Source organism: Abrus precatorius, unplaced genomic scaffold, assembly GCF_003935025.1.
Source record: "Abrus precatorius isolate BTA unplaced genomic scaffold, Abrus_2018 Scaffold8, whole genome shotgun sequence".
In the NCBI taxonomy this organism is placed as follows: Eukaryota; Viridiplantae; Streptophyta; class Magnoliopsida; order Fabales; family Fabaceae; genus Abrus; species Abrus precatorius.
In genome coordinates, this window is record NW_020874428.1 from 507,420 (window position 1) to 525,709 (window position 18,290).

Consider the following 18,290-nt stretch of genomic DNA (forward strand, 5'->3'; position numbering starts at 1 on the left):
ACAAATTGAGAAGTTAAAACACTAGACACTCAAAACAACGATACATAATAAGAATCTAAAAAAAAAAAAAAGGGAAAAGTGACAACAATTAAAAAAAAAAAAAGAATAGATAAAAACTAGCTAGAATAAATTTTTTTTAATACAAACACACTTTTTCTTTGTCTATATTTTATTGGTACATTTTCCTTTTTATTTTTGGTGCACAAGTCTTATAATAGAATAAAACTTATATAATTAAATTACAAATATAACAAGACAAATAATAAGATAAAATTGATAATCAAATTTACATAGACTTGTGATGTCACACAACTTAATTTTTTTAAAAAATGATTTAGAACTTATGTCAAAATGTAATAATAAGTTTGAAGTGGTAAAAATTTAAACCCATTAATTATATGTAACCAAAACCTATCCTATAAGAGACAAATGCCACAAGAAGCAAATCATTGGTAAGTTTAAGAAAGTTCCTAAAAGAACTTGAGATAAAATAACCTAACAAAGCTTTTATTTTTCAGATGTCTTTGAATATAATTAGACTCAATATATAAATAGTGTTAGTTTAATTTAAAAAAATGCAAAACTTGCCTAATTATTCTAAATAACATATTTTAAAAAAATGTAAATCATAAAATATACTCAATCACACTAATTAATCAAATCTTGATAAAAAAAATCTACCTAATTACCCTAAATAAAAATTAAATAGATTCAAATAATTGATGATCCAAGTTTCTTCAATATTCTAGCCCAAGTCTCCTTCAACGTGTTCTCTTTAATCCCAAATAAAATTAACAACATAGTTGAATTCAAATTTTACTTCAAGAGAATTTTGTTTACACAAAATATCTTGAACAAATTCACAAGCATTCTCCAATTTTTTAACCTTTCCTCTTGTAATTGGCTTATTTAAAAAATTTTGAATCAAATTTTTTGGAAAGCTTGAATTAGCTTATTCTAATTCATATCTTACAACTTCTTAAATGATAACACAATGTTAGGAGCTTTCTTAAAACAAAATATTTTAGATGCTACTTTCCTTTTTCCTCATGTCAAATGAATTTTTTTCTACATAAACATTTATTTTTTAATTTAATATTAATTTAAATTAGAAAAATAATTAATTTTTAATTTAAAATTGATCCCTTTATTTAATATAAAAAAATATTTATCGACTTCTGCATATAACTTTTTAGTATGAATTCTTAAATAAAAATATCTTTAGGAGCTTTATAAAGAGAGAGAGTTTTTAATATTGCAGGAAAATGTTAAAAATGTACATCTATTTCATATTTTCATTGACTGACCATGCTGTATTCTTATTACACACTTTATAACACTTTTGAGTGATGCATTAGTAAGCAGAATCGCATGCGCAGCTATATAATGCATTTTAGTTGTCATATTTTTCTTCATATCAATATATTTAGGAAAGGGGTGAAGGAAGAGAGGACTGATTACATTTTCGTTTACTTAAATATGAGCACTGTACTGTATTACTATTAAATGATATTGTCTTATTTATTTGCTATGATAAAAAAAAAATGACGTTCCCCTTAAGACTTTGTAGTTTTGGAATCTCTTCATCACTTACGACCTTTCCCAATCAAACTGTGGTTTATTGTCATCCTTTGCCATTTGAGCTGATAATGGCATTAAAGTCTAACCATTGGGAATTATTTAATATCTTCCATAATTTAGACACGTTATATGACATTATTATCTATCACGGAAAGAAATGTTCACTCATTGGAACTGACTAACTAACTATCTAATTTTTAATAATGATATTGCATTTGTTTTTTATTACGCAGTTCATCATTTACGCAAAATATTATAAAACGATCCAATTTAAGACTACTGGTTCATTTATTGAGGAATGCTTGTTCTTATATAACTTGGTATATAACACCCGTTAAAGTTTGTTAAATTAATTGAAGAAGGTATATATCCTCTTTTCATCCTATTATTTTAGAGATAATTTAACGAATCAAGGCATGTGAGTGCCGCTTATAAAACTAGATAGTAAGAGTGAGCAATGTCTAGATTTTTAATTGGACCCTTCTGTGATATCTTCCCATTTGCTATATATAATTTTCCATTCCTAGCAGGTGCAATGATCTCTCTGTTTGTTTGTTGTTCAATTTTAGCTCACAAGTGACTAGACAAACTACCCTTCTAGCTAGCTACTTGCATAAAAAAATTTCCATGGAGTGGTTGTCCAAATTTATGATCTGGTATAGTAATTTTAATGTAATATTGATATCAATATCTTCACCCCACATCTCAGGCGCCAAACATGAGTCACACACAGCATATATGGGTCCAAACACCCCAACAGTGCTACGTTTGTGTTGTACGTATGGTGCACCATAGGTGGCTCCAATTTTGCACTCCTTGCCACGTGCAGCTGCAGGTGTGAACAACGATTTAATTCTACTAATGAATTGACTAACTCCAGATATCCAACTGACATTGCTAAGGCCAATTTTTTAAGTGTGGTTTTTGAAAATTTAATAAACTTACACTAAATCATGATAATTTTAACTTGTAGTCTTAAAATATTTCTACGGCCGACTGAATTTGATATCAATCCATTTATGCTACAAATGAGTCTTACTAAAAAAAAACTAAATCGCTTCAAAAAAGGTAGTTCATGAAAAAAAAAAGTGTTTGTTGAAATGAGAAATCTAAATACACCTTTCTTATGTCCTTAAAATTTGATGTATAAAGTTTACAAGACTAAACATCAGTGGTTGGTCCAAATTTAAATTGAATAAATAGTGTTTAATACAATATTCGAAACCATGATCTAACTCACTTACAAAGAGTAACTCGTAAAAAGTGAGGCATTACATGCACTTCAAATAAACGAAAAAGGATTTGACACATTACAGATATTTGTAATTTATAGTATCAATTATTGGACAAGGATTTGGGTAGATATCGAAGAAGGTTAAGAAAATAATGTGTCGTAACATAGAGTTAATAACGACGGAAATTAATTTGTGCCCTCATATGGTTGTTGTTTTCTATGTACTTTGTCTAGAGTATGGCTACTTGTGAGAAGAAGTTGACATTGTACCTATGGAATGAGCTGTTGTCTGTTGATGGATACCAATTTATATTCATTAAATGAACTTTTCAATCTACAGTGCCGAGGTCTTAATAAGTCTCATGAATCCATCTACACAATGCGCAAAAGAAACCTCTTGAAACCTAACCATTGCCTCTCATTTTAATAAGAAAACGATTAAACAACCTTAATGCTGACACATATGGGCCATGTTGAAGCATGGATCCTCATCTAGAGGCCCGACAAGGCCACTCCCATTTAAGATCTAAAGTTGGTGGATCAATGAGTTGGGATTCTTTGTTGTAATATTAGGGAGGTCACCTGTTGATGGATACCAATTTATATTCATTAAGGACTATTTAATAATTTATTTGCATCAAAATTTGAGCATTTGTGATTAATTAACCATGGAGTATGTTACATTTTATGCTATGCTATTAAACTTGAATGTCATACCTTTGGCAAATGGCACTATCTAGTAGCTCGTAAGGATAGCAAGTAATTATAGTGAAAGTCCAAAATTGAGGGTATCCATACGTACACGTGTAAAGAATTTTTCAATTAAAAAACTTTTTTATATATAAAAACAAGTCAACAAGAATGATTTCGAAGTACTAGATACTATTTAAATGGTTAAATTTTTTTAAAAATTATTTATAGCGTTTTAAACAATTTTGTTAACTTTAGTCTTTAAGGGTAAATTTAAATATTTAAAAATAGTAAATTTTATTTAAAAATATAACATTTATTAAGTATTTAATATTTTTTTCTTTTAGTTGTTTATCTGAGAGAGAGAGAGAGAGAGAGAGAGAGAGAGAGAGAGAGAGCGAGGATCGGCTCAGTGTTTAGGAGAATTCGATCTAACTCAAATATATTCCCATAAACTTTCATTGTTTATGTAACGTACATTTCATTATGCAAGCCTCTTGGTGGTTAAGGATTTTCTACCCTTTAGTCAAAGGTAATGACAAGGATCTAATCTAACTGCCACAAAGGAAAGGTATTGGTGATCCCATATTTCCATGTTTGTAGACTATTCTGCATTTATGTACCGAAAACCTCAATACAGTTCCATATCTCGGCTATTACATGAATATTATAATTGTATATCACAAAGTAGCTTCAATTTGTGTGACACTTTTCTTTCATTGGGTGGTGTGCTTTTATGGATTTAATTATTTATGGGTCAAAACACAGGTAACGGTAGTGAGTCCTGACTAAAACATGCAGCTACACCGCCTGCTAGCTATAGTGTCACATGCATTGCCCATACATGGAGGATGTAGCACACTTCTACCACATTAATAACATATGATCACTCATTGATTCTGATGTTATCTCATGTTCTATTCACATGGAATACAGGTGATATCTGCAGGGTCGGCATACATGAATCTTCTAATCTTTTATTCAAGTTTCACTTCTCTGTGATATTGTTATATCTAATTAATTGCATGAATTCAAGAGACATGGGACCTCATTGAAATTTAGCTAATTACAATGGTGCCATACTTTTGTTCTATTAAAATGTACCAGACCACTACTTGTTCATCACGTTCATTTAAGCTACCCGGGGAGTGAGATATTGCAGTACGAATATCTTTTAGGTTCTTGTCTATATCATATGATTAAATGCTTGCGTGCCTCTGAAGGTGCATTCAGAATCTCGTGCTATTCTAATTTTCTTCTGGTGTTGTGTCACATTATAATACGACAGAATGGAAGTTACTTTCAAATTCTCTTTCAATATAGTTTCTACGCATGTCTGTCTCAATTTGGAAATGTTACGATCTTCATACATAAACACGTTCTCAAATAATGCCTTCGGTGGATAAATATCATGCAGCTAACAGTCCTTTCAGCCACTTGAAAGTCAAATCCAATCCCACTTTTTGTGAGGGACGAACGTATCTATTTGGATTGTGTGGGAAACCTATTATTTTCACGAGTTTGTCGTTTGTAAAGATGTTCTTCCTAAGAGTGAAACTGGAGAACTAAAATATAAAAAGGTCCTTGTGTAGTTATGTTGCTAATTAGCGTTGTGCTTATAACAATTATTTTTTCACAGTAATTATGTTGAAAAGTGAAAGAGAAGAATGGGAGTAGAGCTCGTCTGAAGTGAAACAAGTGCTCAAAGGAAGGTGCACCTATCATTGATTTAAATTAGAGTGAAAATTTTGTTAGATCTACTTTAGTCTTTGAAACAGTAATTAGTCACTAAATAATCTCCGATTTTGTTTTTGTGAGATAAATTAGTTCATTCATTAAAAGATTTATGTTTAACTTTAGTAAAATTATTTTCATAAGCTATTAGTCAGTTGAACTGACATATATGATTGTCATCTTATAAAATAATTTTTTTGAAAACTTATTTTTTTTCTAACGAAATCGGTCCCTAAAACTAGAATCAATTTACATATTTTTAAATACTAGCGTCAAATTTTAGAGATTGGTTTGACAAAAAAAAAGTTTTAAAAGATTATTTTGTTAGATAGAAATTAATTATATCAACTCAGATATTTAACAAGCCACATAAACAGTTTTGTTAAATTTAATAGGAGTATTTTAGCACAAGGCGTAACATGTTCCATATAAAAAGAATTCAGACATAATTTGGTGACTTTCTCTTTTCAAGAACTAAATTAGATTTATCAAAATTTTCCAGAACCATTTTGCGTATTTACTCTTAAAATTAAGGTATTTCGTGAATTTAACATTCTTTGATTAAAACATATTCATTCTCTTGTGTGGTTTAGATTCTTTATCACTTTAAATGGGTCAGAATAAGATAGTGAAGTTTCGAGACTAGTGATCCCAATCAAGATCAATCATGTTATCAAGAACATGTGATACAAGAAAGATTGAATACAGCCAAAGATCTCAACTTCTGAGACAAATTTATAAGAAATGAGAGTTATTTAAAGAAGGTTGTGATGGGTCATTTAGTTTTCAATCTCACGACAGTGAAATGTCAAATAATAAAGAAAAGTAATTTCAAAAGTCATGTCACATAAATTGTATGCTCCTTCTTGTCTCTGTAAGCAAAGTTAGAAACATAAAGAATGCCTTGATTTTTTTACATGTTTCATTTTGTTCCCAAGTTAAATAAAATTTGTATGAGACAATGTGGAACAAGCTGTAGCCATTTCGATGCTTTCCTTCTTCTACACTTTTCTTCTTTTATGACTTAAAACGAAATCGTCGTCATCATCATCACTTTCAACGATTCTTTTCTTGGCTTTTATATCACCGAGAAATGTTAGCATATTATTGAAGTCAGCATAAGATGAAGTGAATTTTTGTCATATTTTAAATTCTGGCAGTGTATGTTATATTAAAATATAAGCGAAACTGTTTTTGTATGTAAATCCAAATACTATAACATCTCATGGATTCAGCCATTATTTTAAATGGGCCATAAAGGTGCACAATATATATCCATTGTATAACCAGTCTCCATAAGGAATGCTCAACATTTTCCATTATCATATGTGCTTGACTTGTCTTGCAAGATTGATAATTTCAGTTATGGCAAAATTTAATGCTTTAAAAAAATGTTAAATCCTAAATTACAGATTCCTTTATTTTCTCACGACTAATTTAGTAAAGGATGGCCTTAGTTTATACATTTATAGAGCATGCTTACTCAATTTAGATGAAATAAAAAAGAAGGAACGAAAAATAGAATTGAGGGTGAAGAACTCGGTAAGCAGGTATCAGGAAAATGAAATACAATGGAACAGCCATGTATGTCTTCTTCCAACAATATGCTTTCCAGTAACCAACAACAGAAGCTGCAAATTCCAATTACAAAAGGGTATCCTTGATGGCAATACTAGAAGCTGATTTGTCTGTCACCTTCAGCATGTACACATCTAACAATTCAATACTCAGTAGATAATGTCCCCAACCACAGAAGAACATAGAGATTGTTGCCAAATGTTTTAAAGTACGTTTTCAAAAAAGATAAAATTATCGATCACTCAACTTAAACCATTTACAATTATTTAACTTATTGAAATGTACTAATGAAAGTGACAGTAATATATTATTGTAATCAACTAAAACTATTGACAACTTTGAAGAAGGATTACGAAAGTTGCTGAACCCACTATTTTGAATTTTTTTTTCATATTCTTGGTATAGTTTGAAATAAAAGAATAAATCAATAGCATATATATGTTCAAATCTAAAGAATCAACACAATAATTTTATAAATATTTAATAATAAAACTTAAATATATAATTTAAAAATACAATAATATTGTAAAATAAATATTTATTCATATAAATATAAGCCATACAATAATATTATAAAAAAATTATACTTGTATAATATAATCTAGAAAATAAAATTATATAAGATAAGTTAGTCGAATAATTTCACAAATATTTATTTAATATATAAAATTAAAATCATATTTTATAAATTATCATATAACCTATATTTATATAAATAAATATTTGTTAAAATTAATTATATTTTAATCTTATAATATTATTATATTTTTAAGTTGTATATTTAAATGCTGTATTAATTAGATATTATTCAAATGTTACTCTTTTATTGACTATTGACTTAAACTGACACTATTCAGGTTCAATGGGATTTTATCGTTGCTTTAACTATCCTTAGTTGTCATAGAAAAATTAAAGTCGTGTAGTTGTCAAGAAAAACTTTTTAAAGGAAATCTTTTTAAAAGGGGTGAATTTTGGGGGAAATAAAATTAATTTTTGGAAAGAAAGGCTTCTTTTTTAAAGTCATTTAAAATAAAATAAATTTAAAGTTGCAAAAATTTAAAATAAAAGCAAATCTTTTGACTTTTGGGACACTGAAATTTAAAATCCAAATAAACTCTTTAAGGTATTAAAAATTATTTAAAATAAAATATTTTGCTTTTTAGTTTTGTAAGATTGAAGAGAAAAATTGATGAATACAAGATAGAGACGTTAAACAAGTACCCTTATAATCTTATAACACCTAAGAATATGAAAATCTACTCATCTAAATTATGAATCATTGCATGAATTTTAAATTTTTTTTAAGCGTCAAAATTTATTTAATCTAAAATTCGTTGAAGATGACAAAATTAAAATTACAGTACAAAATTTCAAATTCAATTCCGATTTTATCAAAATTAGAATTGGTTCAAAATGATAAATTCTATATTTAAATTGCCTTAAGAATTATTCCATGGAACGCAAATTCTACGTTTAATTCCAATTATATAGTATGGATGCATGATTATAGATGTAAAAAAAAATAAATTAATGACAAACAATATTTTAAAAATTTGTTTAACATATACTAATACTTTAAAAGATATATATTACAATTATCGTTGCTTTGCATCATCTATGGAAGGCTTCTATAGTTTATAACTGTTCACAGCTTCTAAAAGGAACTACTATAGGGTACAAGAATACAAAACATAGCCACCCAAAAGTTTTCACAGGAAACCAAACTTCAACCAAACTATTAATAAAATCAGCACAGGAAATATATACAGAAAATTTTATTACAATGAAACCTCAAAAGCTGTACACAACAAAATGACCTTGTCAATATTTCATTTAGTGACCAGAATTTCTCAACTAATAAACCAAATAAAAAAATTTAAAAAAAATCTACAAATCCACTCCTGATGATTTACTTGATGGTCCCCTAAGAGAGTGATAGACACATGCATTTGTGGGTTCCTCAAGTAGAGAGGATCCAATCCTTTCTTCAAGTTGTTACATAGGTGGTGCAGAGAAGACTCTGTTGTACCAAATAGAATGAAGTATCATATGAAAGATGTCATACTTGAGAGGGTTCTTGTGCCAAAGGAAATGCTGCTGCACCTTTTTGACCCTCATCAGCATGCTAAGATACCTTTTGTTTGGAATGGAAAGGAGTATATTTTTCAAATTAGGAATATCCTTCTCCATAACAATAACTGCAAAGGATTCCCAATTCAAGGCCTCAAAAAAGGGTGGCACAAAATTATCAGATATAATAACTGGAACACATTCATAGAAAATAGCTTCCACAACTCTTGGACTGTTCACTTCATAGCCTTTGGCACAAATGCAATACTTGCTGCTCTTCATGTACTCAATGTAGTTCCTGTTTCCCTTAGACTTTGCCAATGTACCAAATATTTTCATGTCAGGGTCTTTGTTTTCCCAGTGCTGCAATAGAATTGGCCTCACGTAACCATGCATTTTCCCTGCAAAAAATGCCAGAGTTGTCCTCTTTGATGCAGAATACCCACCAAGATCTCGGGTCGGGTTTAGCGCGTTGCGGACATATGTCTCTGGAAGAGACACATCCTTCCCAAAAACAAAGCCTTCTTTTACATCAGCATTGCATAGGGCCCTTATGCACTTGGCCATGTGCACCTTTGTTTCTGCTGGGGCCTGCATTGTGGAGTGGTTTCTTGTAACATAAGATTAAATGCATGAAACTACTGTGATAGAAAATGGGTAATACAACACATTAGTCCTTGAAATTATTAGCATAAGTTGATTTATTCCTTTAAATTACAAAACTATCAATTTAGTCCTTTTGAAATTATCTAATATAGGTCATTTCAGTCCTTATTTTTCTAAATTCGAGGACTAAAATGACCATTACTTTATAAAAGGACTAAAATGACTGTTATTTGATAATTACGAAGACTAGAATGATATCTTTGTAATTTTAAGGACTAAATTGTGTGGTGCCCGTAGTTTCAAGAACTGATTTGATGTGCTACTCAATAGAAAATAGGCATTTTCTTTTTATTGTATATCACAAAGAAGATAGCTGTTTGTTTAAACTTTAAACAAAATAAAGTGATTTATGATACAATTTTTTTTATTATTTTAGAAATTACTAATTTTAGCTTTTGAGGGACACGTCTTGGTGAAATGGTATTGTGGCTCCAACAAAATGACTCAGGAAAGACACCAATTGGAGCAAGAAAAACATACCCAGTCATGGCAACCAACAAGGAAATGATCAGCACCACCAGTTCTGTTCCAGAAAGGATATTTTGCTGCAATCATGTCTACATAATTATGCAGATACTGAATTAGGTTCTTATGACTATGTGAACCCTCTACATACAATGCTTCCTCTAGCTTCCTTGAACTGAAAGGCAAGTAAAATAGGTGGGCCTTTTTTGGGTCTTCAGTTACAAATCTTTTATTAGCTTCCATCAGTCTCATGAACCATCCCTCAGATGCATAAATTCCCGTGAAAAATGGTGAATGTAGTATGGGTCTAGCTCCTTCTCTGTATACATACACTTTGAGAAATTTTTCCATTAATTCATAACTCCTGAAAATTTGACAGTCACAAACAAGGCAATCATAAGGTGAAATGTAAATTCAGTATCACCAATAAGCATCCAGTTTTATGCATCATTGCTGCCAGATAGTTGGATAATTTCATAGTTTAAAATAGAAATTTGCAACTGCATCAATTGCATTTGTCTACAATGTTCTTCAATTTCAGTGATTGCAATGCAATCTCTATTGCAATTTTAGACATAGATAAATCCTATCAGAATCACTAGTAATTACATTCACAGTGTGGAACTATTAACAAGGTTAAATCATTTCCCTTGCATATACAAAACAAAGGGAAAAAGTAGCAAACATACCTAACCAAATATTTTCATATTTAGAAAAATGCACAAATCTGCCAAAACAAAAGTTTTTCTTTTCTCTGTGAACAGCAAGGAGATTTGTCAGCATCAAGAGATGCAACAATTTTGAAGAATACTAAATTTTGTCTGAGCTGACCAAGACAATGATATTAATGAGGTAAAGTTGCAGTCTCATAACATGTTGCATTTTTCATCACAATGGTAAACACAAGTTCTCTCTAATAATCTCTCTCTGTTCATAATTTAATTCACATTGTCATTAAATATTCATGCTTGGGTAATTCATGAATAGAAATTTTACTTCTTCTTCTAGAGGATACTTTTAAAACTTGTTTTTTGGGAAGAAATTAATCAACAATACCTCTTGAACATGGAAATATTATGATAAATGGGAGCATAAAGATTTGGATCATCCTTTACAATTGGTGCATTTTCAATCTCTGATCTGGCATTTAGCAGCTCTTGATCAACAGCTGAAAACCACCTAGGCCTCTAAAAACAAATAAACAACATTAGAAGAGAACACTATAATATCAAAGGGCAAAAGTCTCCTGGTCACATACTAAAGAGAAAATTCACACTCTAGTCTCATACCATAGAACGATATGAAGCATGGCTTTGAAGCAATAACTTGTTCATTTCAGATACTGATGTTACTTCTGGAATTGGTGTATGAGAATCATGATTCTCCTTAGGCACAGTGTTGACGAAGGAATTATTTCCATCATTATGTGATGGCCTAGAACTCTCTTCCTTCGTGGAATCAGTTATGTTGTCTTTCTGAAATAAAGATATGTTGGAATCATTTGATAACACTGCAGATACAAGATTTGTGCTCATATTCATTGTAGATATGAAAGATGGGGATAGATATGTTGGTGCTTTTTCAGGAGAAGGGAAAGCAGAATAAGCACATGGACTTTCAGATTGATGTTCAGGTGTTGATTTAATGTTTTCTTCTCCGGAACGATTCGCTGAAAAAAGCAAACCAATAGTATTGTTATAACTGCTGGGTCCAAAATCTCCAACCTGCTGTGTTTCAGGTACATTGTTTGATCTCTTAACACTTTCTGCAATGTCACTTTTCTCAGACTCATCAAATCCTAGAGATTTGTTTGGCATGTTTCCTGGTTCCAAGACAAAACCAGTAGTTGCAATATTGTCCTTTTTATCAGAAATCAAAGTTTTATTAGTTTTCTCAACGGCATTGTCCACGGTAGAGTTTGCTTGGTTGAGTATTGTCACATTGTTTACAATTTCGAACTCGGGTGGTGGATCTAAAGCCTGTAATACACTACTTCCTGATGTGGGTATCTTCTCAGCAGATAGTAGAGAGAGTAGAACATTTCCATATGGAAGCTCACGATACTGAAAAGCTAAGATCACCACAAATGTGATGCCAACGAGGCATAACAATCTCTTTGTTTCCAGCTGAAACAAGGACAAAAATTCTTGACCCATTTCTTCAACTACCTTCAGTTGATGGGAATGAGCATAGCACCTCTGCAGATAATACCAAAGAATGAAATAATGTCTTCATACAAATTAAACAAAACTAATGTAAATTTGTGCTCTTAGTCCTCAAATGCACCCAATTGAAATGCAGGGCACCATAGAAACGTTGACAACAGTGAATCGGAGGCTACACAAGTATTCACTTTTAGGGAACAGATTTATCAATGTCCAAAAGAAAATGAATGCACATTTTTGCCCATTTACTCAAAACTAAATATAATTCTTGCTCCTCAAATGCACTCAAAACTAAAAAGTCGTAGTAGAAAGTCGGACACAAATGGCCTAAAAAAACAGAGAAAAGAAAATTTCAATAAAAATAAGGGTAACTTAACACACAGAACAACAACAAAGGCAGCGCAGGGAAACCCTCCTATTTTCCTAAGTTTGAAGCAAGAGCTACAAAATCCAGAAAAGCACAAGAAAGGGAATGTCCCTCTTCTTGAAAACCCAGCAAAACTTTATCTTACCACTTACCAAACACCAAACTAGTTGTTTGCAGCGACATGCAACCGGAAAAGCTCAATTATCATGACACCTAAACTAGCATGCAAAACCCAATTCAACCCATAAGCCTACTTCCAAACTACAGACACTATATCAATCATTTCTTTATTTATATGCCAAAAGGCATGAAAATCAGGGAGAAAGAAAGAAACCAAAACATTAAAAAACACTTATTTATAAGAATATGTCAACTTTTCCACTAAACGTAAAACATTGACAAGAAAAGAATAATGTGATTACTTGATATGAATTAACTAGAAGGTTCCAAGATTTGTTCTTTTTCTGTATTTCTTTTGCATGCAGTTTCAGAGGAAGTGAACACCAACATGGGCTGTGTGTAGAATTATTTAATAACTCAAATTAAAGAAAAAAGAGTTAAATAATGGTTATGAGCGGTACCTCACTCTAACTCCAACGTTGGAAGTTCCTTCCACGCTCTTCCGTTGACATGTTTAAAGTTTTGTTACATGAACAAAGAGAACGTGACCAAATTTATATCTTTCAAGTTTCAAAGTGGCGCGTAGCTGAAGCTGTCTACATTAGGCTGCTGAAGCCACCGCACCAAGAAAGTTACAAGAAGTTGCAATTCACATACATAGAAACTTATCTTTAAAAGAAAAAGAAAAAGAAAAGCTATAAAGACGAAACATATAAAAAGAAATCTAATTGAACAATAACAGAGATACTTCTTCAAAAACAAAACTAAAAAATAATCTAAAATAAGAAAGATGTAAGTTCAATAACCAAATATAGAATTTTTAATTATAATATATAATTTGAATGTATAGAGAATATTCAATAATGATAAGATAATTAAAAATAGCAAATTTTGAATGAAAATGAATGTGTTACAGCCATATAGGTTCAACTTTCTTACTTTTATAATACGATTATAGGATAAGAAATTTGAAAATTAATTTTTGCCTGTAAAGCAGACCCACCGATTACACCTGCTATTTATGAAAGTTTAACATTTGAAGTTTTAATATATATTTTTTCTTACTAAATTATTATTATTATTATTTACTCTCTTTCTTAATTTTTTTTGCATAAAAAATAAATTATTATTTCATTAAAACTAATAAAAAAGTTACATGTTATAAATTTATAATATATTTTAAAAATATTTATATTAATAAATAGTCAAATTATTGATTCATATATTAAATAAATAAATATATAAATCTATTTATATAAATAATAGGTAAGTATTTAGTTAAAAATATTATAAAATTAATAATTAATGCTTATAAGCAATTATTTTTTATAATTGAAAAAAGAAGTGATAGTTATGTTTTATAACAAAAATTAAAAATAGTAATAAAAACTTTGAAATTGAAAGACTACGAAGTACAAGGTGGTGTAAAGTGATTTTAAACATTAAGATAGAAAAAAAATAAAATGAAATATTTGTTTGCAACTTGCTAGTGTTGGTTTTATGTTTTTCATTAATTTATAACTTTGAGATATTGTAAAAAAAATAAAATTTAGATGTAAATTATACACATAATATTTTTAAAATCAACAAAAAGAAATACACATAAAATTTTTCAATAAAAATACATAAATATAATTAAAGTCACCTCAAGAAGAGTAAGTTTAATTAATGAACCCAAATTGAATGTTGTGGGTACGTGGATGTCACTCTCACTCACATGTCTTGAGATGCTCTTGTTCTTCAGTTTTGAAGCGGTGGGTCACAAACTCATAGCATGATGATTTTTTTAAAAATATTTTTAACATAATAAATATATATTTTCTATTTAATATTTATTTTATAAAATCATAAAACATAAACAAATCGAATTAAATTATAAGATATTCAGCATTGAATGAATGTTACTGTCATAAATAATTATGCAATGTTTACGAGGTGGTCCACGAGAAGAGCTGCATTCTAACATGCAACAAGAAGAGCGTAAAAAGGGAAACACCATACACTGCAATGTGTCACGATGCAGGCACACCCAATTAATGCAACATGCAATATTATATATATAAATAATTATCTCAAATTCTGTTCCTTGGGAAACTTGAAATTTCCTCCCAATCACACGCTGAATCTACTAAAATAATTCTAAATTAAAAATACATGTATTTAGGATTTATAATTTAAAATTTTCACAATCATTTTAATTGATAAAATATTAACTTTCCATAATTTATAAATAATTTATTATGTCTAATGTTAATTAGAAAATTTAATTATTAATTAAAGAAAGAAATCTTTATCCATTATAAAAATTCATCTAATACACGTCATAAAATATGAAAACCCTCTTAGATATAAAAAAAAATGAAATGATATATTTTTTTAAAATAAACTTATACTGTTCGTTTGTTTCACCTATTTTTCTTAGTAAAAAATCACTTTTTTTTTTAAGAAATCACTTTCAAAATTTATTTATTATTTTGTTTAAACTCTTGAAATAAATTTATAATGTATTGGCTTTCAAGAAGTTGTTCTAAATAGCTTCGAACAAAAGTTGTAATTATAACTACTTTGTTTAAATATATATATATATATATATATATATATATATATTATAACTCTATCCAAATAAAAATAACTTCTATTTTTTTTATTAAACCTCTAAAAAACAATATTTTATACACTTTTAAACTTAATAAAAATTCTCTTTTATTAATTATATAAAACTAATATTTAACATAAATTAAATGTTGATTTTATAATTTTAATTTATTCATGATTTTTTATTTAATTTTACTTCTTCAATTACTTTTTTAGTTTAATCTTTAAAATATATTTTTAGTAATTTATTTTATTAATTAAATTTATAATTAAAAATAACTTTTGATTTATTAGAATATTAAATATCATTTTAGATGTATAAAGTTCATCCTAAACCCTATTTATGAAGTTTATGATTTTCACAATTAAATATTTGTCATCTACACTCACAGTATCAATTCATGATTAAAATATGATTATGTATTGATTAATTATTGAATGTCGTTTTATATATTTATTATGCCCTTCCTGCATAGTGATTGCAAACTAGTTCATACAATAACTACTATTTTTGTTTAAGGCATTTGTAAATTCGCTTAAGCGAAAGTTATAGGAAAAAAAAAAGGTTCACTAGATAAATTCGCGGTAATGAATTCATTTAAGCTAAATTGGAATTAGCTTAAGTACTTGACTTAAGTCAAACAAAAATTAGTTTAAGCAAAAGAGCCTATAAGTGTATTGTATATTGAAAATAATATTGCCAGGATGTAAGCCATTTTACTATACCGCCTAAGAAATTTCGCACTCTTTGAAAACTTTGTTCTCTGCATAAAATGTCATTATCAAATATCCAACAGTTTCAACATTAATGCTATCTACAACACCAGATTTCATTGTCTATTCATACAATTTTCAAACCATATCCATGCTCCCAACTTTCAAACAAAAACACGTTCCAAGTTGTCACACTAACAGGCAAAAGCCAACCTTTTTTAACACATTAACCACATCTTCAACCATAAATCCCAAGAAACATTGAATATAACATTCCCAAGAATCATGCTTAAGAATAAAATATGAGCAATCAAGTAAGGATTTTGATGCTTTGCAAGGTCCAGCATCCACAAGCAAGGATTTTGATGCTTTACTTAGGGGAGGGGGAGTATTACGCCAAGTCCCTCTAAAAGATGAACCCCATTTGATAATTGTTTCAAGCTTTGTAAAAATTATTTAGACCATATTTCTAGCTTAACAAAGGAGATAAACCAGACTCGCATCCTTTTCTTCTTTGTTTCACTTCTTTTTACCCATGTAATACCCTCAAAATATGGCATCAACATATAGTTTTCAACAATTAACTAAATCATATTCATGTCTCTTTACTTCTACTAACAGTGAAGATGGTGGGTGGGGTGGGCTGAGAGAGAGAAGGGGATGGGGTGGGAGCTGGTTTGAAGTCTGGAGAAGATGGTGGTGGTGGGAGTTGAAGCATTGAGAGAGAAGACTTGGGTAGGAGGGAGATGTATGTGGAAGACGTGATTTTAAAAAACCTATTTTAAATATATAATATTTAAGTATATATTTATAAAAGTTTTAAGTTATCAAATTTATTAAAAATTAAACTATAAATATTATAACTTATAAAACTTGTTACATCACGTTATTTAACTAACTTATTTATGAGTTAAATAATACACTTACTCATAGTAGATGATATATTTTGTATTTTTAATAAAATTAATAAATTACTAATAAAAGCAATGTATAAAAAAACTACTTTTAAGATATAAAATCAAATTTAAATATATTATACGTTAAAATTTTTAATAAATTTTTAAATTTTATAAAAATTTTAAATTGTGTAAATATTTAGGTTTGATATTTAATAAAAAAATTATTTATAAATGCATGCATGAGTATGTATGTGAGTGAGGTTTGAAACTTATTTACAAATTTTATTATTAAAAATTGTTGCTATAAATATTGTTTGAATGGGTGAGTGCGCGTACACCTACAAACTATTCACAAAATTTTATTGACAAAATTATTGCTACAAATATTGTTTAAATGTGAAAATTAAAAGTTGACAAAAAAAAATGAAAATTATAGGAAACTTTGTACAATAATAATAGTATATAATTTTCTATTTGGACCTATTTCTTAAAATAAGTATTTTATAAATTTTTTATTTCATTTTCTATTTATTTTTTTCATTTGATTCCTTTAAATATCATGGGTTTATTTATTTAGTTCTTATTTTTTAAAGATTAAATAAAAAATTTATAATATTTACAAAAAGTTAAATAAAAAATTGTAAAGAGATAAAATAGAAGTTTATAGCTTAGCATACGTTAGGTATAGGTCCAATTTGTAACATCTTATTTTTATTATTGTAAATTATTACATTTTTGTTTTTAAAAATAGAAAATATTGAATCTCTTGAAAATTGTAGGGGATCTCGCTCAAACGAGACATGCTTCATTCAAGTGATACTGGTTTTCCTAAACTACTCGTTGTAGAGTAATCTTGCTCAAGCGAATTGCCTAGTTCTCCGATCCAAGGGATTATTTAGGTCTTTTCGGTATGGAGCCATCAACTGATAAGGAACTTTTATGTCGTCGATTAGATTGGACCTTCTTAGCTAACCTGCAAGCCCATCTTTTGAACCCTTCTCCTTCCTTCTTTGCTTTGGCGGTGCATTAGCGAGGTAATTATTCTCTCGCGTAAGCGAGAAGGCATGGGGGAAAGTGTGAGCTCTTTGGACCATGTTTCACTCAAGTGATAAGAAAGTTCATTGAGGTGAGATTTTATCATAAACTTGTGTAAAAATTTTTGTCTGGTGTTCTCGTCCAAGCAAAAGTATGCTTGCTTAAGCGAAAATTCGTAGACCAAATAGGGTATTTAAGGAATCTCTCCGTTTTAAAACGTGAATTGTAAGCTAAGATTTTTTTCTTTTTTTTTTTACTTTTCTCCTCTGTTCTCTCACTCCCTTTCTCATATAAAACTCCCCATGAACTTCGTATTATCTTCGAATCTAAGCTCAAACTTCTATTCTACTTAATCCCAAGTAAGTTCCTTGGAGTTC

General features: G+C 29.2%; 1 protein-coding gene across 1 annotated transcript; it reads right to left on the reverse strand.

Annotated features, from left to right (window-relative positions):
* Window positions 1–8,785: 8,785 nt before the first annotated feature.
* On the reverse strand, window positions 8,786–13,232 carry LOC113846548 (probable glycosyltransferase At5g03795). The gene is made up of 5 exons (XM_027474957.1): window positions 13,132–13,232; window positions 11,308–12,216; window positions 11,075–11,205; window positions 10,034–10,382; window positions 8,786–9,478 (listed from the first exon to the last, which is right to left on the reverse strand). Exons 2-5 carry the CDS (start codon window positions 12,172–12,174, stop codon window positions 8,813–8,815), a joined length of 2,013 nt encoding a protein of 670 aa, XP_027330758.1. The 5' UTR covers window positions 12,175–12,216; window positions 13,132–13,232; the 3' UTR covers window positions 8,786–8,812.
* Window positions 13,233–18,290: the final 5,058 nt, after the last annotated feature.